This window comes from Oncorhynchus tshawytscha, unplaced genomic scaffold (assembly GCF_018296145.1).
Source record: "Oncorhynchus tshawytscha isolate Ot180627B unplaced genomic scaffold, Otsh_v2.0 Un_contig_19620_pilon_pilon, whole genome shotgun sequence".
Taxonomy (NCBI): domain Eukaryota; kingdom Metazoa; phylum Chordata; class Actinopteri; order Salmoniformes; family Salmonidae; genus Oncorhynchus; species Oncorhynchus tshawytscha.
Window position 1 is genome coordinate 1 of NW_024609173.1, and position 24,543 is coordinate 24,543.

The 24,543-nt window shown below is 46.0% G+C and overlaps 1 protein-coding gene across 1 annotated transcript; it reads right to left on the reverse strand.

The window, feature by feature from the left end:
• Positions 1 to 12,190: 12,190 nt before the first annotated feature.
• On the reverse strand, positions 12,191 to 23,257 carry LOC112240767 (transmembrane protein 235; the record flags this gene model as incomplete). The annotated part of the gene is made up of 3 exons (XM_042314412.1): positions 22,719 to 23,257; positions 21,255 to 21,335; positions 12,191 to 12,328 (listed from the first exon to the last, which is right to left on the reverse strand). Coding segments are annotated over exons 1-3 (391 nt in total), but the record flags the coding sequence as incomplete, so codon positions are not given.
• Between the last annotated feature and the right edge of the window lie 1,286 nt (positions 23,258 to 24,543).

Genomic DNA, 24,543 nt, shown 5'->3' on the forward strand with positions numbered 1-24,543 from the left:
TAGAATAATCTAGTTAAATCATGAATGTTAGGACTAATCTAGTTAAATTCTGAAATGTTAGACGGATCTAGTTCAATTATGAATGTTAGACTAATCTAGTTCATTTATAAATGCTAGGACTAAACTAGTTAAATCACAGAATGTTAGGACTAATCTAATAAATAACCCAAATAACACTATCGTTAATCCAAATGTAATCTATGTGAGTATATACACCAAAAATATATATGAATAATGATATCTACAGCAACAGATATATTACAGTGAGCTCTGTTGAGAATCCAGTATATTAATAAACCGTAGCAGCACATGGGACAGCAGCCTTGTCTGTGTGTGTGTGTCTGTGTGTGTGTGTCTGTGTGTGTGTGTCTGTGAGTGTGTGTCTGTGTGTGTGTGTGTGCCTGTGTGTGTGTGCCTGTGTGTGTGTGTCTGTGAGTGTGTGTGTCTGAGTGTGTGTGTCTGTGGAGTGTGTGTGTCTGTGTGTGTGTGTCTGTGTGTGTGTGTGTGTGTCTGTGAGTGTGTGTGTCTGTGTGTGTGTGTGTGTGTGTCTGTGAGTGTGTGTGTGTCTGTGGAGTGTGTGTGTCTGTGGAGTGTGTGTGTCTGTGTGTGTGTGTGTCTGTGTGTGTCTGTGGAGTGTGTGTGTCTGAGTGTGTGTGTCCCTGTGTGTGTGTGTCTGTGAGTGTGTGTGTCTGTGAGTGTGTGTGTCTGTGTGTGTGTGTCTGTGGGAGTGTGTGTGTCTGTGTGTGTGTGTCTGTGAGTGTGTGTGTCTGTGAGTGTGTGTGTCTGTGAGTGTGTGTGTCTGTGGAGTGTGTGTGTGTCTGTGAGTGTGTGTGTCTGTGTGTGTGTGTGTCTGTGAGTGTGTGTGTCTGTGAGTGTGTGTGTCTCTGTGTGTGTGTGTCTGTGAGTGTGTGTGTCTGTGAGTGTGTGTGTCTGTGAGTGTGTGTGTCTGTGAGTGTGTGTGTCTGTGAGTATGGGACGCATGTGTGTGTGAGTGCAGGAGTCTGTGTGTGTATGAGGTGTGTGTCTGTGTGAGTTTGTGTGTGTGTGTGTTTTGTTTGAGTGAGTCTATCTTTGTCTCAAGTACAAGGTGTGCACATCCAGTACAAAGACAGAACAGATGGATCTGTAATGTCTGTAATATTGGACAGGTAGGAGAAAAATACTGGAAAATATAGTGCTTTGTGTTTTCATCACAACATTTATTCAAACCAGCCTGCTGCCTGAAGACCAGAGTGAAAAATAAGTAGCACTCGGAAGGTCTAGTTCAAACAGGCCCAGACTAAGTAATACCGTAGCCCAGTAGAACTCTGAAGGCCTGTTCAAACAGGCCCAGACTAAGTAATACCATAGCCCAGTAGAACTCTGAAGGCCTGTTCAAACAGGCCCAGACTAAGTAATACCATAGCCCTGTAGAACTCTGAAGTCCTAGTTCAAACAGGCCCAGACTAAGTAATAACACAGGGAAACAAATATCGGAAAAACAAGGTTGCTTATCAACTGTTTGGAAAAGTAGACTGGTTCAATCAGGTCAAAACAGCCCAGAAGACTCTAATATCCTAGTTCAATCAGGTCAAAACAGCCCAGAAGACGGATATCCTGGTTCAATCAGGTCAAAACAGCCCAGAAGACTCTGATAACCTGCTTCAATCAGGTCAAAACAGCCCAGAAGACTCTGATATCCTGGTTCAATCAGGTCAAAACAGCCCAGAAGACTCTGATATCCTGGTTCAATCAGGTCAAAATAGCCCAGAAGACTCTGATATCCTGGGTCAATCAGGTCAAAACAGACACGTAGCCTCTGATAGCCTGGTTAAATCAGCCAAAAACAGACAAGTAGACTCTGATAGCCTGGTTAAATCAGGCAAAAACAGCCAAGTAGCCTCTGATAGCCTGGTTCAATCAGGCCAAAACAGCCAAGTAGACTCTGATATCCTGGTTCAATCATGCCAAGCCAGTCTGATTCCTTGCCATTACCACAGGGTATTTTCCCCCCACTACCGTGATCAGCAATCACTCCACCCTCTGATCAATGCTCCATCAAATATTGAAATGATCCATTTAAATGGACGGTTTTGCTGTTTAGCACTCCTCCTGATCAGAACCAAGACAATGTAGCTGTATACCAGCAGTGAAATCAGCTGTGTTTTATTTTTTATTTTATTTCACCTTTATTTAACCAGGTAGGCTAGTTGAGAACAAGTTCTCATTTGCAACTGCGACCTGGCCAAGATAAAGCATAGCAGTGTGAACAGACAACACAGAGTTACACATGGAGTAAACAATTAACAAGTCAATAACACAGTAGAAAAAAGGGGAGTCTATATACATTGTGTGCAAAAGGCATGAGGAGGTAGGCAAATAATTACAATTTTGCAGATTAATAACACTGGAGTGATAAATGATCAGATGGTCATGTACAGGTAGAGATATTGGTGTGCAAAGAGCAGAAAAGTAAATAAATAAAAACAGTATGGGGATGAGGTAGGTAAAAATGGGTGGGCTATTTACCGATAGACTATGTACAGCTGCAGCGATCGGTTAGCTGCTCAGATAGCAGATGTTTGAAGTTGGTGAGGGAGATAAAAGTCTCCAACTTCAGCGATTTTGCAATTCGTTCCAGTCACAGGCAGCAGAGAACTGGAACGAAAGGCGGCCAAATGAGGTGTTGGCTTTAGGGATGATCAGTGAGATACACCTGCTGGAGCGCGTGCTACGGATGGGTGTTGCCATCGTGACCAGCGAACTGAGATAAGGCGGAGCTTTACCTAGCATGGACTTGTAAATGACCTGGAGCCAGTGGGTCTGGCGACGAATATGTAGCGAGGGCCAGCCGACTAGAGCATACAAGTCGCAGTGGTGGGTGGTATAAGGTGCTTTAGTGACAAAACGGATGGCACTGTGATAAACTGCATCCAGTTTGCTGAGTAGAGTGTTGGAAGCAATTTTGTAGATGACATCGCCGAAGTCGAGGATCGGTAGGATAGTCAGTTTTAGTAGGGTAAGTTTGGCGGCGTGAGTAAAGGAGGCTTTGTTGCGGAATAGAAAGCCGACTCTTGATTTGATTTTCGATTGGAGATGTTTGATATGAGTCTGGAAGGAGAGTTTACAGTCTAGCCAGACACCTAGGTACTTATAGATGTCCACATATTCAAGGTCGGAACCATCCAGGGTGGTGATGCTGGTCAGGCGTGCGGGTGCAGGCAGCGAACGGTTGAAAAGCATGCATTTGGTTTTACTGGCGTTTAAGAGCAGTTGGAGGCCACGGAAGGAGTGTTGTATGGCATTGAAGCTCGTTTGGAGGTTAGATAGCACAGTGTCCAAGGACGGGCCGGAAGTATATAGAATGGTGTCGTCTGCGTAGAGGTGGATCAGGGAATCGCCCGCAGCAAGAGCAACATCATTGATATATACAGAGAAAAGAGTCGGCCCGAGGATTGAACCCTGTGGTACCCCCATAGAGACTGCCAGAGGACCGGACAGCATGCCCTCCGATTTGACACTCTGAACTGTGTCTGCAAAGTAATTGGTGAACCAGGCAAGGCAGTCATCCAAAAAACCGAGGCTACTGAGTCTGCAGATAAGAATATGGTGATTGACAGAGTCGAAAGCCTTGGCAAGGTCGATGAAGACGGCTGCACAGTACTGTCTTTTATCGATGGCGGTTATGATATCGTTTAGTACCTTGAGCGTGGCTGAGGTGCACCCGTGACCGGCTCGGAAACCAGATTGCACAGCGGAGAAGGTACGGTGGGATTCGAGATGGTCAGTGACCTGTTTGTTGACTTGGCTTTCAAGACCTTAGATAGGCAGGGCAGGATGGATATAGGTCTGTAACAGTTTGGGTCCAGGGTGTCTCCCCCTTTGAAGAGGGGGATGACTGCGGCAGCTTTCAATCCTTGGGGATCTCAGACGATATGAAAGAGAGGTTGAACAGGCTGGTAATAGGGGTTGCGACAATGGCGGCGGATAGTTTCAGAAATAGAGGGTCCAGATTGTAACACAATAAGATTTGATCAGAATGTGGATTCAGAAAGAGAATGATCTGTTGTAGTGTCAGTGGGAGGAAAGGCATGTTTTTTTCAGTAAGATACATCTGTTCGTGACAGCTGCCACAGTTGGCTGCTCTATGTGAGTGTTTCTCATAACAAGTTGGCAATTGCAAATTAACTCTCATCTTAATATCTAGAAGTCTAGGCTGTTCTCTCTGTCTCTCTTTGTCTCGCTCTTTGTGTCTCCTCTCTCTCTCTCTCTCTGTGTGAAAATATATTTATGTATTATATATACAGTATAAACATATTGTTTTAATAATTAGTATAACGTTGATCTTAATTATCTTAACCCACAATGGCATTTAAAGACTGCAAAGCTGGCAGTCAGTTGGTTAGTTGTTTTGAGTTTGAAATGCCAGGTGTTGAGTTTGAAATGCCAGGTGTTGAGTTGAGAAGTCAAAAAGCGGAGACAGTGGAGATGGCAGAGGTGTGTGGTGATGACAGAGGTGTGTGTGGTGATGACAGAGGTGTGCGGTGATGACAGAGGTGTGTGTGGTGATGAAAGAGGTGTGTGGTGATGACAGAGGTGTGTGTGGTGATGACAGAGGTGTGTGGTGATGACAGAGGTGTGCGGTGATGACAGAGGTGTGTGGTGATGACAGAGGTGTGCGGTGATGACAGAGGTGTGTGGTGATGACAGAGGTGTGTGGTGATGACAGAGGTGTGCGGGATGACAGGTGTGTGGTGATGACAGAGGTGTGTGGTGATGACAGAGGTGTGTGCGGTGATGACAGAGGTGTGCGGTGATGACAGAGGTGTGTGTGGTGATGACAGAGGTGTGTGGTGATGACAGAGGTGTGTGTGGTGATGACAGAGGTGTGTGTGGTGATGACAGAGGTGTGTGGTGACAGAGGTGTGTGGTGATGACAGAGGTGTGTGTGGTGATGACAGAGGTGTGTGTGGTGATGACAGAGGTGTGTGGTGATGACAGAGGTGTCTGGTGATGAAAGAGGTGTGCGGTGATGACAGAGGTGTGTGTGGTGATGACAGAGGTGTGTGTGGTGATGACAGAGGTGTGTGGTGATGACAGAGGTGTGTGGTGATGACAGAGGTGTGTGGTGATGACAGAGGTGTGTGTGGTGATGACAGAGGCGTGGGGGTGATGACAGAGGTGTGCGGTGATGACAGAGGTGTGTGGTGATGACAGAGGTGTGTGGTGATGACAGAGGTGTGCGGTGATGACAGAGGCTTGGTGTAGGACTGTACCATCCTACTCTGGACTACTGATGAGTGGTGGGCTTTCTGCGCCAACAGCTGCCAGGGCATCACCCAAGCAGGTAGAACTGGTATTGGGGAGTAGTTACAAAGTCAAGTACTCTATAGGTAAGTTACATGTAATGTAGTAAAACTACTACTATAATAATATAGAAATGACATAATACTATGTTTATGTGCATTCTTGGCTGAAGATGAATCAAACCTTTTTTTTGTTTTTTACGTGTTATTTCTTACACTAGTACCCCAGGTCATCTTAGGTTTCATTACATACAGCCGAGAAGAACTACTGAATATAAGATCAGCGTCAACTCACCATCAGTACGACCAAGAATATGTTTTTCGCGATGCGGATCCTGTGTTCTGCCTTACAACCAGTGTAACGGAGTGGTCACATGCCAAAAAAAAAAACGACTCAGAAAAAGAGGGAAACGAAGCGGGCTTCTGGTCAGACTCCGGAGACGGGCACATCGTGCACCACTCCCTAGCATTCTTGCCAATGTCCAGTCTCTTGACAACAAGGTTGATGAAATCCGAGCAAGGGTAGCATTCCAGAGGGACATCAGAGACTGTAACGTTCTCTGCTTCACGGAAACATGGCTAACTGGAGAACGCAAGCGGTGCAGCCAGCGGGTTTCTCCACGCATCGCGCGACAGAAACAAACACCTTTCTGGGTAAGAAGACGGGCGGGGTGTATGCCTTATGGCCAACGTGACATGGGTGATGAAAGAAACATACAGGAACTCAAAGTTCACCTGATTTAGAATTCCTCACAATCAAATGTAGACCGCATTATCTACCAAGAGAATTCTCTTCGATTATAATCACAGCCGTATATCCCCCCAAGCAGACACATCGATGGCTCTGAACGAACTTTATTTAACTCTCTGCAAACTGGAAACGATTTATCCGGGAGGCTGCATTCATTGTAGCTGGGGATTTTAACAAGGCTAATCTGAAAACAAGACTCCCTAAATTTTATCAGCATATTTGCGCAACCAGGGGTGGAAAGACCCTGGATCATTGTTACTCTAACTTCCGACGCAGAGGCCCTGCCCCGCCCCCTTTTGAAAAGCTGACCACGACTCCATTTTGTTGATCCCTGCCTACAGACAGAAACTAAAACAAGAAGCTCCCACACTGGGTCCAACGCTGGTCCAACCAAGCTGACTCCACACTCCAAGACTGCTTCCATCACGTGGACTGGGAGATGTTTCGTATTGCGTCAGACAACAACACGAATACGCTGATACGGTGTGCGAGTTCATTAGAACGTGCGTTGAAGATGTCGTTCCCATAGCAACGATTAAAACATTCCCTAACCAGAAACCGTGGATTGATGGCAGCATTCGTGTGAAACTGAAGGCACGAACCACTGCTTTTAATCAGGGCAAGGTGTCTGGTAACATGACTGAATACAAACAGTGCAGCTATTCCCTCCGCAAGGCTATCAAACAAGCTAAGCGCCAGTACAGACAAAGTAGAATCTCAATTGCGGCTCAGACACAAGAGGCATGTGGCATGTGGCAGTCAATCACGGACTACAGGAAGAAACCCATAGTCACGGACCAGGATGTCTTGCTCCCAGGCAGACTAAATAACTTTTTTGCCCGCTTTGAGGACAATACAGTGCCACTGACACGGCCTGCAACGGAAACATGCGGTCTCTCCTTCACTGCAGCCGAAGTGAGTAAGACATTTAAACGTGTTAACCCTCGCAAGGCTGCAGGCCCAGACGGCATCCCCAGCCGCGCCCTCAGAGCATGCGCAGACCAGCTGGCCGGTGTGTTTACGGACATATTCAATCAATCCCTATACCAGTCTGCTGTTCCCACATGCTTCAAGAGGGCCACCATTGTTCCTGTTCCCAAGAAAGCTAAGGTAACTGAGCTAAACGACTACCGCTCCTTAGCACTCACATCCGTCATCATGAAGTGCTTTGAGAGACTAGTCAAGGACCATATCACCTCCACCCTACCTGACACCCTTGACCCACTCCAATTTGCTTACCGCCCAAATAGGTCCACAGACGATGCAATCTCAACCACACTGCACACTGCCCTAACCCATCTGGACAAGAGGAATACCTATGTGAGAATGCTGTTCATCGACTACAGCTCGGCATTCAACACCATAGTACCCTCCAAGCTCGTCATCAAGCTCGAGACCCTGGGTCTCGACCCCGCCCTGTGCAACTGGGTACTGGACTTCCTGACGGGCCGCCCCCAGGTGGTGAGGGTAGGCAACAACATCTCCTCCCCGCTGATCCTCAACACTGGGGCCCCACAAGGGTGCGTTCTGAGCCCTCTCCTGTACTCCCTGTTCACCCACGACTGCGTGGCCATGCACGCCTCCAACTCAATCATCAAGTTTGCGGACGACACAACAGTGGTAGGCTTGATTACCAACAACGACGAGACAGCCTACAGGGAGGAGGTGAGGGCCTCGGAGTGTGGTGTCAGGAAAATAACCTCACACTCAACGTCAACAAAACTAAGGAGATGATTGTGGACTTCAGGAAACAGCAGAGGGAACACCCCCCATCCACATCGATGGAACAGTAGTGGAGAGGGTAGCAAGTTTTAAGTTCCTCGGCATACACATCACAGACAAACTGAATTGGTCCACTCACACAGACAGCATCGTGAGGAAGGCGCAGCAGCGCCTCTTCAACCTCAGGAGGCTGAAGAAATTCGGCTTGTCACCAAAAGCACTCACAAACTTCTACAGATGCACATCGAGAGCATCCTGGCGGGCTGTATCACCGCCTGGTATGGCAACTGCACCGCCCTCAACCGTAAGGCTCTCCAGAGGGTAGTGAGGTCTCACAACGCATCACCGCATCATCAGCAAACTACCTGCCCTCCAGGACACCTACACCACCCGATGCTACAGGAAGGCCATAAAGATCATCAAGGACATCAACCACCCGAGCCACTGCCTGTTCACCCCGCTGTCATCCAGAAGGCGAGGTCAGTACAGGTGCATCAAAGCTGGGACCGAGAGACTGAAAAACAGCTTCTACCTCAAGGCCATCAGACTGTTAAACAGCCACCACTAACATTGAGTGGCTACTGCCAACACACTGTCAATGACACTGACTCTACTCCAGCCACTTTAATCATGGGAATTGATGGAAATGAAATTGTTAGTTAGATTACTTGTTCGTTATTACTGCATTGTCGGAACTAGAAGCACAAGCATTTCGCTACACTCGCATTAACATCTGCTAACCATGTGTATGTGACAAATACAATTTGATTTGATTTGATTTGATTTGATTTGGGATGAGGAACATAAATAACATGGCTCATTCTTTCCCCAACAAAAACATTATCTTTTTTAGGTAAAGAAGTATAAACTAAATAATATACTAGCTTACGTATAATGCTTTATATACAGTAAGTGTGCCTCACAGAAAGTGTTGCAGAAATAGTCATGGTTTTATTTTATTTCACTGTGGGGCCAATCTGAAATGTGTGTGTATTTTGCTTATTCATCACAGCACTTCACTCAGTCTCAGCTGGATTAGATCTCATATTTGATTCTGTCTGGAGGTGCTGAGTGCTGTCGTCAGAAGCTATTCACAAGGAAAGCTTTTTTCTTGTCAAGTGGGCATCACGTAAGGTGTTCCTATCTCCATTAGGTAGACCGGTTTTTTGGGAGGGATACAAATGTAAGGGTTAGACATGACGAGACCTGACGCTCTCATAATGTTTATTCTGCTGCTGCAAGAAAGAAAAAATACTGATGAATGAAAGATGTCTTCTTTGTGTGAGATTGTGAACCTACGCTCTTTTTCAGAGGCTAGACAGGAACTCATGCCTTCCCAGCAAAGGCATCTATATTTCCAGAAAGGCTGTTACTGACGACAAGAGCAGGGCTGTTCAAGGCTGTTTTATTCCCCTAGAGCAGGGCTGTTCAAGGCTGTTTTATTCCCCTAGAGCAGGGCTGTTCAAGGCTGTTTTATTCCCCTAGAGCAGGGCTGTTCAAGGCTGTTTTATTCCCCTAGAGCAGGGCTGTTCAAGGCTGTTTTATTCCCCTAGAGCAGGGCTGTTCAAGGCTGTTTTATTCCCTAGAGCAGGGCTGTTCAAGGCTGTTTTATTCCCCTAGAGCAGGGCTGTTCAAGGCTGTTTTATTCCCCTAGAGCAGGGCTGTTCAAGGCTGTTTTATTCCCCTAGAGCAGGGCTGTTCAAGGCAGGTGTTTTATAACTACCAGGTAGAAACAAGAAGCAGTGGCTGTTGAACAGCCCTGTCCTAGGCTGGAAGCAGCAAAGGGTCAGCTTTATGTCCCTAGAGCAGGGCTGTTCAAGGTTCAGTGTCTTTTATGTCCCTGGGGAGCAGGGCTGTTCAAGGCTGTTTTATTCCCTGCAGAGCAGGGCTGTTCAAGGCTGTTTTATTCCCCTAGAGCAGTGTCTTGTTCAATGTCGGTCCTGAGGGACAAAGGGTTCAGTGTCTTGCTTCAGAGCAGAGCCCCTGGGGCAAACCAGTGTCTTGTGCAGATTAATAACTACCAGGTAGAAACAAGAAACGGAAGTGTTTTGCGTGTTGAACAGCCCTGTCCTAGGTTGGAAGCAGCAAAGGGTTCAGTGTCTTGCTGCAGAGCAGTGTCCCTGGGGCAGGTTAGGGGTTCAGTGTCTTGTTGCAGTGTCCCTGGGGCAGGTTAGGGGTTCAGTGTCTTGCTGCAGAGCAGAGCCCCTGGGGCAGGTTAGGGGTTCAGTGTCTTGCTGCAGAGCAGTGCCGCTGGGGCAGGTTAGGGTTCAGTGTCTTGCTGCAGAGCAGTTTCCCTGGGGCAGGTTAGGGGTTCAGTGTCTTGCTGCAGAGCAGTGCCGCTGGGGCAGGTTAGGGTTCAGTGTCTTGCTGCAGAGCAGTGCCGCTGGGGCAGGTTAGGGGTTCAGTGTCTTGCTGCAGAGCAGTGCCCTGGGGCAGGTTAGGGGTTCAGTGTCTTGCTGCAGAGCAGAGCCCCTGGGGCAGGTTAGGGGTTCAGTGTCTTGCTGCAGAGCAGTGCCGCTGGGGCAGGTTAGGGGTTCAGTGTCTTGCTGCAGTTTGCCCCTGGGGCAGGTTAGGGGTTCAGTGTCTTGCTGCAGAGCAGGATAGGGGTTCAGTGTCTTGCTGGGGCAGGATAGGGGTTCAGTGTCTTGCTGCAGTTTCCCTGGGGCAGGATAGGGGTTCAGTGTCTTGCTGCAGTTTCCCTGGGGCAGGATAGGGGTTCAGTGTCTTGCTGCAGTTTCCCTGGGGCAGGATAGGGGTTCAGTGTCTTGCTGCAGTTTCCCTGGGGCAGGATAGGGGTTCAGTGTCTTGCTGCAGTTTCCCTGGGGCAGGATAGGGGTTCAGTGTCTTGCTGCAGTTTCCCTGGGGCAGGATAGGGGTTCAGTGTCTTGCTGAACAAGATTTCAGTTTTCTGGACGATTTCACATTTGGTTATTGATGTTTGTTCCCCATGAGACACTGTAGACGTGGAAGCCTATTTCCCTTCTTCAAAAGTCCCAAGAATGAATCTAAAATAACTCAAGAAATCTGTAATAAACGTTGACGTTTTGGCCAAGGATGTTGTAGTTTAATTTTACATCTAACTAAGGTATTTGGTGCAGTATTTCTCAAGTAATAAAATGCACAACGTGATGTCTTGTGTAAAAAGTCAGAGCTTCTGGGCAGACCTGTCTCACTGTCAATGCTATTGGATAGAGAGCAATCTCCACAGCTGTTCACCCCATGTTAATGGGCAAATGGACATTGTCAAATCATAACCCAACCTTCATTTACCCAGTGTGATGCACAGATGTTACAAACTCTGTTGTAGACAAAACTGACTTTACGACCAAAACTATTCTATTTACACTTTGTAGTCAATTTTGACACTAGAATAATTGTTCCTGACTCATATTGATGCCTCAAAAGGATGAGTTGCCTTTTAAAAGGCAGTCGCTCTTTAATCCACAGTTGTTGATGTTTTTTTTGAGGGGGGGGGGGCTATTCATCTTCTGTGGCTAAATGATGCTCTCTGGTGTATTTTATACTCCTGTGGCTGGATCTACGGGCTTGGGCTTCAGCCCCGAGAAGCCCCTGCATTCAGCCCCGAGAAGCCCCTGCATTCAGCCCCGAGAAGCCCCTGCATTCGGCCCCGAGAAGCCCCTGCATTCAGCCCCGAGAAGCCCCTGCATTCGGCCCCGAGAAGCCCCTGCATTCATCCCCGAGAAGCCCCTGCATTCAGCCCCGAGAAGCCCCTGCATTAAACCGGCCCTGACTGAAAGTATTCAGTGCAATATCTCAACCTTTCAAGACATATTTGCTGTCATCTCTAAAAATCCTTGAATGAGGTTATTTAAGCCTGTTTCAGAGAGAAAACCGAGTTGATTTGAAAGCTGAAAGCAACCTTCAATTGAATAAAGACAACAGTATGAGAATGTGTGTACTGAAATCCTCCCACACATCCACACACACTGACAGCTAGAAAATGCCCACTGGTCTTTAACCTTTCAGCATCATGCACTGTACAATTTCAGCCTAAAGCAGTTGAACAAGATATTCATATCAGTACAACATAGAATCAATCTAAAATAACCATTTCACTGCCACAAGCTCCAGAACAACATGAAAACATGGGTTCATATTGTTTTCTTTCAAAAGGTTCACCTTGAGTGCCAGGTGGGCAGAGTTTGCACTTTTGGACTTTTCTATTGTATCCATTGTGCTGGGAAAGCTCAAGCAAACACAACTACTATTTTAACCCTTGTCTGAAAACCAGGATTGTGTTCATTAGGGCACACAACAGAATTTTAAAAAAATCGATTAAAAAAATAAAATAAGAGTGTTTCTCATTGGACAAGTCCACGTAGTCCCCGTTTCAGTCCGTTCTCTTCCAATTAGTGCCTAATGAACACAACCCAGGCCTGAACACCAGGGGATGCTCCAGAAAGTCACTTACTGCAGAAGAGGAAGTAGGATGCGGAGCCGGCCAGCAGGCTGGGATTCCTGGCCAGAGAGCTGACCAGACCACAGATCCCTCCCAACACCACCAGCAACAGACTGAGAGGCAGCAGGGTGACTATGACCTTGTGGGAGTCTGCAGGGAGACCCAGAATGCAAAGCAGGGTTACTGTGAGCTGGAGAAATACACTGTACATGGTCTTCTCACAAAAACATTTCTGCATGGTGTGTGTGTGTGAGCAGGTCAGTTTCTAGCGTTTTGGGGACCATAAGCGATATTTGGTTGGGGGGACCCACCACCTCACAGTAATTCCTCCCCACCTCACGGTAATGCCCCAACCCACCTCAAGGTAATGCCCCCACTTCACGGTAATGCCCCCCACCTCACAGTAATGCCCCCCACCTCAAGGTAATGCTCCCCACCTCAAGGTAATGCCCCCACCTCACGGTAATGCCCCCCACCTCATGGGCAAAAAAGGTCATGCCCCCTCTTGGTGGCCGAGAGAATGATTTGCAGCTTTGAAGTTAATGTCTTGCAATTCTACACATTTTGCATAGAGAAATGTTATTTCGCATGGGCTAATTAAGTGACTGTCAATGATTGACGTAACAAGAGGAAAACTGCAGATGCACTAACAAACTTCAAAATTGTATTATACTATTCTAACTCTCAACATTACGTTGAGACCCAGGCTGACTTACTAAATCGGGTTGTGGGCCCCCTATTTGTCACTTATGTCGCTTATGCCTAGAAACATCACTGTGTGCTTGAGGGTGTGTGTGGGGGGCATTCAGACCCCGTGACTTTTTCCACATTTTGTTACGTTACAGCCTTATTTTAAAATGGATTAAATGATTTGTTTCCCATCATCAATCTACACACAATACCCCATAATGACAAAGAGAAAACAGGTTTTCAGAAATGTTTGCAAATGTATTATTTACATAAGTATTCAGACCCTTTGCTATGAGACTCAAAATTGAGCTCAGGTGCATCCTGTTCCCATTGATCATCCTTGAGATGTTTCTACAACTTGATTGGAGTCCACCTGTGTTAAATTAAATTGATTGGACAGGATTTGGAAAGGCACACACACGTTTATATAAGGTCCCACAGTTGACAGTGCATGTCAGAGCAAAAACCAAGCCATGCGGTTGAAGGAATTGTCTGTAGAGCTCTGAGACAGGATTGTGTCGAGGCACAGATCTGGGGAAGGGTACCTAAACATTTCTGCAGCATTGAAGGTCCACAAGAACACAGTGGCCTCCATCATTCTTAAATGAAAGAAGTTTGGAACCACCAAGACTCTTCCTAGAGCTGGAAACCTGGAAACCTTGTGGAAGGCTACCCGAAACGTTTGACCCACGTTAAACAATTTAAAGGCAATGCTATCAAATACAAATTGAGTGTATGTAAAATTTGTACTAGGATTAAATGTCAGGAATTGTTAAAAACTGAGTTTAAATGTAGTTGGCTAAGGTGTATGTAAACTTCCAACTTCAACTGTACGTGCTTAGTAATGAACCTTATAATTTTATGGGGTCTATATTGTATTGTTAAAGTGGAGTGCAATAATGTTGAGTCACTTTGTAAACATTGAGCCCATCGTACAGACTCAACAACCTGTGCTGTTTTGTGTGGGTGTGACAGAGCTAGAACTAACTACAGCTGTGCCCTACATGGTGTAAAGAACTGAAGTAAAAATACTTGAATTACTACTTAAGTCGTTTTTTGGGGGTATCTGTACTTTACTATTTATATTTTTGACTACTTTTACTTTTACTCCACTACATTCCTAAAGAAAATAATGTACTTTTTACTCGATGCTTTTTCCCAGAAAACCAAAAGTACTCGTTACATTTTGAATACTTAGCAGGACAGCAAAATGGACAAATTCACACACTTATCAAGAGTCATCTCTACTGCCTCTGATCTGACAGACTCACTAAACACACATGCTTTATTTGTAAATGATGTCTGAGTGTTGGTGTGTGCCCCTGCTATCTGTAAATGATGTCTGAGTGTTGGTGTGTGCCCCTGGCTATCTGTAAATGATGTCTGAGTGTTGGTGTGTGCCCCTGGCTATCTGTAAATGATGTCTGAGTGTTGGTGTGTGCCCCTGGCTATCTGTAAATGATGTCTGAGTGTTGGTGTGTGCCCCTGGCTATCTGTAAATGATGTCTGAGTGTTGGTGTGTGCCCCTGGCTATCTGTAAATGATGTCTGTAAATGATGTCTTGGTGTGTGCCCCTGGCTATCTGTAAATGATGTCTGAGTGTTGGAGTGTGCCCCTGGCTATCTGTAAATGATGTCTGAGTGTTGGTGTGTGCCCCTGGCTATCTGTAAATGATGTCTGAGTGTTGGTGTGTGCCCCTGGCTATCTGTAAATGATGTCTGAGTGTTGGTGTGTGCCCCTGGCTATCTGTAAATGATGTCTGAGTGTTGGTGTGTGCCCCTGGCTATCTGTAAATGATGTCTGTAAAGTGTTGGTTGTGTGCCCCTGGCTATCTGTAAATGATGTCTGAGTGTTGGTGTGTGCCCCTGGCTATCTGTAAATGATGTCTGAGTGTTGGTGTGTGCCCCTGGCTATCTGTAAATGATGTCTGAGTGTTGGTGTGTGCCCCTGGCTATCTGTAAATGATGTCTGAGTGTTGGTGTGTGCCCCTGGCTATCTGTAAATGATGTCTGAGTGTTGGTGTGTGCCCCTGGCTATCTGTAAATGATGTCTGAGTGTTGGTGTGTGTGCCCCCCCTGGCTATCTGTAAATGATGTCTGAGTGTGCCCCTGGCTATCTGTAAATTATGCCCTGGCTATCTGTAAATGATGTCTGAGTGTTGGTGTGTGCCCCTGGCTATCTGTAAATGATGTCTGAGTGTTGGTGTGTGCCCCTGGCTATCTGTAAATGATGTCTGAGTGTTGTAAAATGTGCCCCTGGCTATCTGTAAATGATGTCTGAGTGTTGGAGTGTGCCCCTGGCTATCTGTAAATGATGTCTGAGTGTTGGTGTGTGCCCCTGGCTATCTGTAAATGATGTCTGAGTGTTGGTGTGTGCCCCTGGCTATCTGTAAATGATGTCTGAGTGTTGGTGTGTGCCCCTGGCTATCTGTAAATGATGTCTGAGTGTTGGTGTGTGCCCCTGGCTATCTGTAAATGATGTCTGAGTGTTGGTGTGTGCCCCTGGCTATCTGTAAATGATGTCTGAGTGTTGGAGTGTGCCCCTGGCTATCTGTAAATGATGTCTGAGTGTTGGAGTGTGCCCCTGGCTATCTGTAAATGATGTCTGAGTGTTGGTGTGTGCCCCTGGCTATCTGTAAATGATGTCTGAGTGTTGGTGTGTGCCCCTGGCTATCTGTAAATGATGTCTGAGTGTTGGTGTGTGCCCCTGGCTATCTGTAAATGATGTCTGAGTGTTGGTGTGTGCCCCTGGCTATCTGTAAATGATGTCTGAGTGTTGGTGTGTGCCCCTGGCTATCTGTAAATGATGTCTGAGTGTTGGTGTGTGCCCCTGGCTATCTGTAAATGATGTCTGAGTGTTGGTGTGTGCCCCTGGCTATCTGTAAATGATGTCTGAGTGTTGGTGTGTGCCCCTGGCTATCTGTAAATGATGTCTGAGTGTTGGTGTGTGCCCCTGGCTATCTGTAAATGATGTCTGAGTGTTGGTGTGTGCCCCTGGCTATCTGTAAATGATGTCTGAGTGTTGGTGTGTGCCCCTGGCTATCTGTAAATGATGTCTGAGTGTTGGTGTGTGCCCCTGGCTATCTGTAAATGATGTCTGAGTGTTGGATTGTGCCCCTGGCTATCTGTAAATGATGTCTGTAAATGTGTTGTGTTGGTGTGTGCCCCTGGCTCTGTAAATGATCTGGCTATCTGTAAATGATGTCTGAGTGTTGGAGTGTGCCCCTGGCTATCTGTAAATGATGTCTGAGTGTTGGAGTGTGCCCCTGGCTATCTGTAAATGATGTCTGAGTGTTGGTGTGTGCCCCTGGCTATCTGTAAATGATGTCTGAGTGTTGGTGTGTGCCCCCTATCTGGCTATCTGTAAATGATGTCTGAGTGTTGGTGTGTGCCCCTGGCTATCTGTAAATGATGTCTGAGTGTTGGTGTGTGCCCCTGGCTATCTGTAAATGATGTCTGAGTGTTGGTGTGTGCCCCTGGCTATCTGTAAATGATGTCTGAGTGTTGGTGTGTGCCCCTGGCTATCTGTAAATGATGTCTGAGTGTTGGTGTGTGCCCCTGGCTATCTGTAAATGATGTCTGAGTGTTGGTGTGTGCCCCTGGCTATCTGTAAATGATGTCTGAGTGTTGGTGTGTGCCCCTGGCTATCTGTAAATGATGTCTGAGTGTTGGTGTGTGCCCCTGGCTATCTGTAAATGAAGTGTTGGAGTGTGCCCCTGGCTATCTGTAAATGATGTCTGAGTGTTGGAGTGTGCCCCTGGCTATCTGTAAATGATGTCTGAGTGTTGGTGTGTGCCCCTGGCTATCTGTAAATGATGTCTGAGTGTTGGTGTGTGCCCCTGGCTATCTGTAAATGATGTCTGAGTGTTGGTGTGTGCCCCTGGCTATCTGTAAATGAAGTGTTGATGTCTGATGATGTCTGAGTGTTGGTGTGTGCCCCTGGCTATCTGTAAATGATGTCTGAGTGTTGGTGTGTGCCCCTGGCTATCTGTAAATGATGTCTGAGTGTTGGTGTGTGCCCCTGGCTATCTGTAAATGATGTCTGAGTGTTGGTGTGTGCCCCTGGCTATCTGTAAATGATGTCTGAGTGTTGGTGTGTGCCCCTGGCTATCTGTAAATGATGTCTGAGTGTTGGTGTGTGCCCCTGGCTATCTGTAAATGATGTCTGAGTGTTGGTGTGTGCCCCTGGCTATCTGTAAATGATGTCTGAGTGTTGGGTGTGCCCCTGGCTATCTGTAAATGATGTCTGAGTGTTGGAGTGTGCCCCTGGCTATCTGTAAATGATGTCTGAGTGTTGGAGTGTGCCCCTGGCTATCTGTAAATGATGTCCGAGTGTTGGTGTGTGCCCCTGGCTATCTGTAAATGATGTCCCCTTGCTATCTGTAAATGATGTCTGAGTGTTGGTGTGTGCCCCTGGCTATCTGTAAATGATGTCTGAGTGTTGGTGTGTGCCCCTGGCTATCTGTAAATGATGTCTGAGTGTTGGTGTGTGCCCCTGGCTATCTGTAAATGATGTCTGAGTGTTGGTGTGTGCCCCTGGCTATCTGTAAATGATGTCTGAGTGTTGGTGTGTGCCCCTGGCTATCTGTAAATGATGTCCGAGTGTTGGTGTGTGCCCCTGGCTATCTGTAAATGATGTCTGAGTGTTGGAATGTGCCCCTGGCTATCTGTAAATGATGTCTGAGTGTTGGAGTGTGCCCCTGGCTATCTGTAAATGATGTCTGAGTGTTGGAGTGTGTGCCCCTGGCTATCTGTAAATGATGTCTGAGTGTTGGTGTGTGCCCCTGGCTATCTTTAAATGATGTCTGAGTGTTGGTGTGTGCCCCTGGCTATCTGTAAATGATGTCTGAGTGTTGGTGTGTGCCCCTGGCTATCTGTAAATGATGTATGAGTGTTGGTGTGTGCCCCTGGCTATCTGTAAATGATGTCTGAGTGTTGGTGTGTGCCCCTGGCTATCTGTAAATGATGTCTGAGTGTTGGTGTGTGCCCCTGGCTATCTGTAAATGATGTCTGTAAAGTGTTGGTGTGTGCCCCTGGCTATCTGTAAATGATGTCTGAGTGTTGGTGTGTGCCCCTGGCTATCTGTAAATGATGTCTGAGTGTTGGTGTGTGCCCCTGGCTATCTGTAAATGATGTCTGAGTGTTGGTGTGTGCCCCTGGCTATCTGTAAATGATGTCTGAGTGTTGGTGTGTGCCCCTGGCTATCTGTAAATGATGTCTGAGTGTTGGAGTGTGCCCCTGGCTATCTGTAAATGATGTCTGAGTGTTGGAGTGTGCCCCTGGCTATCTGTAAATGATGTCTGAGTGTTGGAGTGTGCTATCCCTGGCTATCTGTAAATGATGTTCCTGAGTGTTGGTGTGTGCCCCTGGCTATCTGTAAAATGATGTCTGGAGTGTTGGTGTGTGCCCCTGGCTATCTGTAAATGATGTCTGAGTGTTGATGTGTGCCCCTGGCTATCTGTAAATGATGTCTGAGTGTTGGAGTGTGCCCCTTGCTATCTGTAAATGATGTCTGAGTGTTGGTGTGTGCCCCTGGCTATCTGTAAATGATGTCTGAGTGTTGGTGTGTGCCCCTGGCTATCTGTAAATGATGTCTGAGTGTTGGTGTGTGTCCCTGGCTATCTGTAAATGATGTCTGAGTGTTGGTGTGTGCCCCTGGCTATCTGTAAATGATGTCTGAGTGTTGGTGTGTGCCCCTGGCTATCTGTAAATGATGTCTGAGTGTTGGAATGTGCCCCTGGCTATCTGTAAATGATGTCTGAGTGTTGGAGTGTGCCCCTGGCTATCTGTAAATGATGTCTGAGTGTTGGAGTGTGCCCCTGGCTATCTGTAAATGATGTCTGAGTAAATGATGTCTGTTGTAAATGGTGAGTGTGTGCCCCTGGCTATCTGTAAATGATGTCTGAGTGTTGGAGTGTGCCCCTGGCTATCTGTAAATGATGTCTGAGTGTTGGAGTGTGCCCCTGGCTATCTGTAAATGATGTCTGAGTGTTGGAGTGTGCCCCTGGCTATCTGTAAATGATGTCTGAGTGTTGGAGTGTGCCCTGGCTATCTGTAAATGATGTCTGAGTGTTGGTGTGTGCCCCTGGCTATCTGTAAATGATGTCTGAGTGTTGGTGTGTGCCCCTGGCTATCTGTAAATGATGTCTGAGTGTTGGTGTGTGCCCCTGGCTATCTGTAAATGATGTCTGAGTGTTGGTGTGTGCCCCTGGCTATCTGTAAATGATGTCTGAGTGTTGGTGTGTGCCCCTGGCTATCTGTAAATGATGTCTGAGTGTTGGTGTGTGCCCCTGGCTATCTGTAAATGATGTCTGAGTGTTGGTGTGTGCCCCTGGCTATCTGTAAATGATGTCTGAGTGTTGGTGTGTGCCCCTGGCTATCTGTAAATGATGTCTGAGTGTTGGTGTGTGCCCCTGGCTATCTGTAAATGATGTCTGAGTGTTGGTGTGTGCCCCTGGCTATCTGTAAATGATGTCTGAGTGTTGGTGTGTGCCCCTGGCTATCTGTAAATGATGTCTGAGTGTTGGTGTGTGCCCCTGGCTATCTGTAAATGATGTCTGAGTGTTGGTGTGTGCCCCTGGCTATCTGTAAATGATGTCTGAGTGTTGGAGTGTGCCCCTGGCTATCTGTAAATGATGTCTGAGTGTTGGAGTGTGCCCCTGGCTATCTGTAAATGATGTCTGAGTGTTGGAGTGTGCCCCTGGCTATCTGTAAATGATGTCTGAGTGTTGGTGTGTGCCCCTGGCTATCTGTAAATGATGTCTGAGTGTTGGTGTGTGCCCCTGGCTATCTGTAAATGATGTCTGAGTGTTGGTGTGCCCCTGGCTATCTGTAAATGATGTCTGAGTGTTGGAGTGTGCCCATGGCTATCTGTAAATGATGTCTGAGTGTTGGTGCGTGCCCCTGGCTATCTGTAAATGATGTCTGAGTGTTGGTGCATGCCCCTGGCTATCTGTAAATGATGTCTGAGTGTTGGTGCATGCCCCTGGCTATCTGTAAATGATGTCTGAGTGTTGGTGCGTGCCCCTGGCTATCTGTAAATGATGTCTGAGTGTTGGTGTGTGCCCCTGGCTATCTGTAAATGATGTCTGAGTGTTGGTGTGTGCCCCTGGCTATCTGTAAATGATGTCTGAGTGTTGGTGTGTGCCCCTGGCTATCTGTAAATGATGTCTGAGTGTTGGAGTGTGCCCCTGGCTATCTGTAAATGATGTCTGAGTGTTGGTGTGTGCCCCTGGCTATCTGTAAATGATGTCTGAGTGTTGGTGTGTGCCCCTGGCTATCTGTAAATGATGTCTGAGTGTTGGTGTGTGCCCCTGGCTATCTGTAAATGATGTCTGAGTGTTGGAGTGTGCCCCTGGCTATCTGTAAATGATGTCTGAGTGTTGGAGTGTGCCCCTGGCTATCTGTAAATGATGTCTGAGTGTTGGTGTGTGCCCCTGGCTATCTGTAAATGATGTCTGAGTGTTGGTGTGTGCCCCTGGCTATCTGTAAATGATGTCTGAGTGTTGGTGTGTGCCCCTGGCTATCTGTAAATGATGTCTGAGTGTTGGTGTGTGCCCCTGGCTATCTGTAAATGATGTCTGAGTGTTGGTGTGTGCCCCTGGCTATCTGTAAATGATGTCTGAGTGTTGGTGTGTGCCCCTGGCTATCTGTAAATGATGTCTGAGTGTTGGTGTGTGCCCCTGGCTATCTGTAAATGATGTCTGAGTGTTGGTGCGTGCCCCTGGCTATCTGTAAATGATGTCTGAGTGTTGGTGTGTGCCCCTGGCTATCTGTAAATGATGTCTGAGTGTTGGTGTGTGCCCCTGGCTATCTGTAAATGATGTCTGAGTGTTGGTGCGTGCCCCTGGCTATCTGTAAATGATGTCTGAGTGTTGGTGTGTGCCCCTGGCTATCTGTAAATGATGTCTGAGTGTTGGTGTGTGCCCCTGGCTATCTGTAAATGATGTCTGAGTGTTGGTGTGTGCCCCTGGCTATCTGTAAATGATGTCTGAGTGTTGGTGTGTGCCCCTGGCTATCTGTAAATGATGTCTGAGTGTTGGTGTGTGCCCCTGGCTATCTGTAAATGATGTCTGAGTGTTGGTGTGTGCCCCTTGCTATCTGAAAATTAAAAAAACAAGCAAGAAAATGGTGCCGTCTGGTTTGCTTGAAACAAGGAATTTTTTATAATTCATACTTTAACTTTTACTTGGTTGATGTTCTATTAAGGTATCTTTACTTTTACTCAAGTATGACAATTGGTTACTTTTTCCACCACTGTTACTTTTTACCAGGGCTCATGGGTTAACCGTTATGCACTATGTAGGGAATAGGGTGCCATTTGGGACCCAAATATAGTCTTCATGTAGAAGGCGTCGGAGGCCACATAGCAGAGGCCACATACTCACTGATAAGGTGCTTCTCTATGTCAGTTTTGTTGGAGGTATCCACAAAGAAGGACTGGATTGGCCAAGAGGTGGCATTTTTCCCTGTAAAAAGAGCAAACAGAAGATATGTGCTGACCTTTCAGACCGGTAGACGATACGTAAAATGGCATGCATGACTGTACGTCGCTTCGGATAAAAGCTTCTGCTAAATGGCAGATATTGCATAATATGTTGGACAGCTCAGACTGGTAGACATACATGACAATGTTAAAGTACCAGTCAAAAGGTAGGCCTATGACACAACACACTTATGGCTGTGTAACACCTATATGGTTGCTAATATCCGATTACTAAGTGTGTGCCTAACATCGACAGCTGCTTCCCTGCCAGCTCTCCGACAGAACTCTTTACAGGCCATGAATCAACAAATCTATAGCAATGACTTATACTGTTGACACACTGTACTGCAGTAGTGTGGTGTAGCACAGGCGCTCCCTGCGTAATGTGTCACTCCCCTATGTTTGCATCCCAAATAGCACCTTATTTCCTATGTAGTGCACTACTTTTGACCAGAGCTCTATGGGAATAGGGTGTGATTTGGGATGCACCCACTGTCTGGAGCAGGAAATATGCTCTAGGCTGACTGAGATGCATTTGAAAAAACAGCCGGAAAGATACAGGTGAGCTATGTGAATAATAATAATACAATTAATATTATGAATAACAATAACAATAACAATCAGATTAATAATAATAACAATAGTAATAATAATAACACGAAAAATAACAACAATAATAATGATAATATTAATAGCAATCATAATGATATTATTATTAATAATAATAATGTATATGCAAAATGTAAATGAGCAGGAGTACAATAAAACAGATGCTTCTAAAGTGCACCTGTTTATTGCAATGTCCTGTGCATGCAAATGTGTCTCGGGTGGGGAAGAGATTAGCTGGCATACAACAGAGATGGCTATGGACCAGCATTGGGTCCATTCTGAAAGGGGTAGCATTTTGAAAGTGAAACTCGATTCAGTTTTTGATGTTGAATTTAAATAAATGTAAATCTAAAATAAAGTGAGGAAAACAAAAATGTGATGAGGTTGAATAAACATTGAAAAGTGATTGGATTTGCAAAAAGTCATTCATTTACGGGAATTTCTTATTTTTTTCCATCCAACTTTTAACCTAAAGGACATTCTTAGTTGATGTCACGCTGAATTCACGTTAGTTGACAACTCAACCAAATATACATTAAAATTAGACGTTGAACGGACGTCTGTGGCCAGTGGGTCGTGGAAGCAGGCTGACATTGGTGGTGAAACAGGTAGACTCCGTTGTTTAAATTTGGCATATGTATTTCAAGTTATATGACAAGCTACCAGAAAACACAGCGCAATATTGAACCGCAATATCAAAGTGTGCTAGGCTATAGCATTTAATTTGGGGTGCTTAAAAAAATATACGTGGACATACCTTCACGGATCCTCCAGAGACCGGAATGCGAACTCAGGTCCTCCAAGTCCGACTGGTTCGCCTTGTTCACATCGATGATGTACCAATAGTCGCTGCCAATTGCCACTGCAAGAAAGCTGAAGCTGAGTAAACCTGAAAAGCCAGCCGTGATAACAACCATTCCGTACTTCATTGTCAATTAAACTTCGTTAAAAACAAAACCGTGAGCAATTCAAATGAACGTCATGGTCACAAAGAAATCCGTATCACATAACGTTCTGGGCACCCGAGTTGGAGAAATGCGCAAAGCTCTCCAACATGGTCTTTATTCTTCTCCCCGCCGTGTAGTGCTGACTTGTCAAATTATTCTCGGCAACATCTGGTCAAGAGGGTTCTGTTTTGATATTGTCGAATATAATGGAACGAATAATAAAAGACAACTGCGCTTTGAAATAGTAAATAACGGGAGAGAGAGTAGCCAACCGATGTATAATTAGACACTACTGAGAGGGTCCTTATGTAACCCACTCCTCACTCCTGGGTAAGTACACCAACGCTAGTTCGTAGGAGTAGTGAGAGTAAACATTAGGTCCTATAAGGTAAATGAGCAGGACACCAGGAATACATTTTATAGAAAAAAGCCGGCTTTAGTAGCGATATGAAGATAAATTACCATAGATAAACACTTTATTTTGAGAAACTTTTCTAGCTTCAAACTCAAAATGGAAACTTTCTTTCCAGATGCTGATGAGGACTCAAAACGCACTTATTTTCTCTATCTCATGCAGGTTGACCAGAATGTTCTCATCTGAGAGCTGTCAATCAGAGGGCGGGACTGTCAATGGGAAACCCAATAGAATAATGGAAGGTGCAGTACTACTTGCTCAAATGAAATATAGTAAACTATTACCTTAATATGTACTCAATTTAAGCAATGGGTTACACCTAACGGATAGGGTACTTGTAGCACTGGCTATCACGCTGCAGCCCAGTCCTACTCAAATCTCTTAGAACGTTTTTCATGCGCAGTGGCACTGCTAATAAATGTTGCATTTCAGTAGCGGACCTGTTTTGGAACAGCTGATCCGTTACACCAAACACTCAATGGATGACGAGCTACATTTCGGAACCTTTTAATAATATTGTGACCATTTCTTAGAATGGCCAGTGATAGTAGGCTACTTCTATAACAAGCTCTGTACACAATTATTGTATTGGATTCAATTGTATTCAGCACCCTCTCATGTCCTCTTGTCCCCAATTGACATGGAGTGATCCCTGGGTTGCATGAGGCTCTTGTGCATATCAAGGCTGTAGCCCACTGAGCAAAAGCCTATGCACTAGATTGGGGAGCCGACAACAAGTTTCCTAGTCAGGCTACCACCCAGATGTGGGGTTTAGGCTGGGTTTCTGTATAAGCACTTTGTGACATCTGCTGATGTAAAAAGGGCTTTATACATACAGTTGAAGTCGGAAGTTTACATACACTTAGGTTGGAGTCATTAAAACTCATTTTCAACAACTCCACAAATTACTTGTTATCAAACTATAGTTTTGGCAAGTCGGTTAGGACATCTACTTTGTGCATGACACAAGTAATTTTTCCAACAATTGTTTACAGACAGATTATTTCACTTATAATTCACTGTATCACAATTCCAGTGGGTCAGAAGTTTACATACACAAAGATGACTGTGCCTTTCAACAGCTTGGAACATTCCAGAAAATGATGCCATGGCTTTAGAAGCTTCTGATGGGCTAATTGACATCATTTGAGTCAATTGGAGGTGTACCTGTGGATGTATTTCAAGGCCTACATTCAAACTCAGTGCCTCTTTGCTTGACA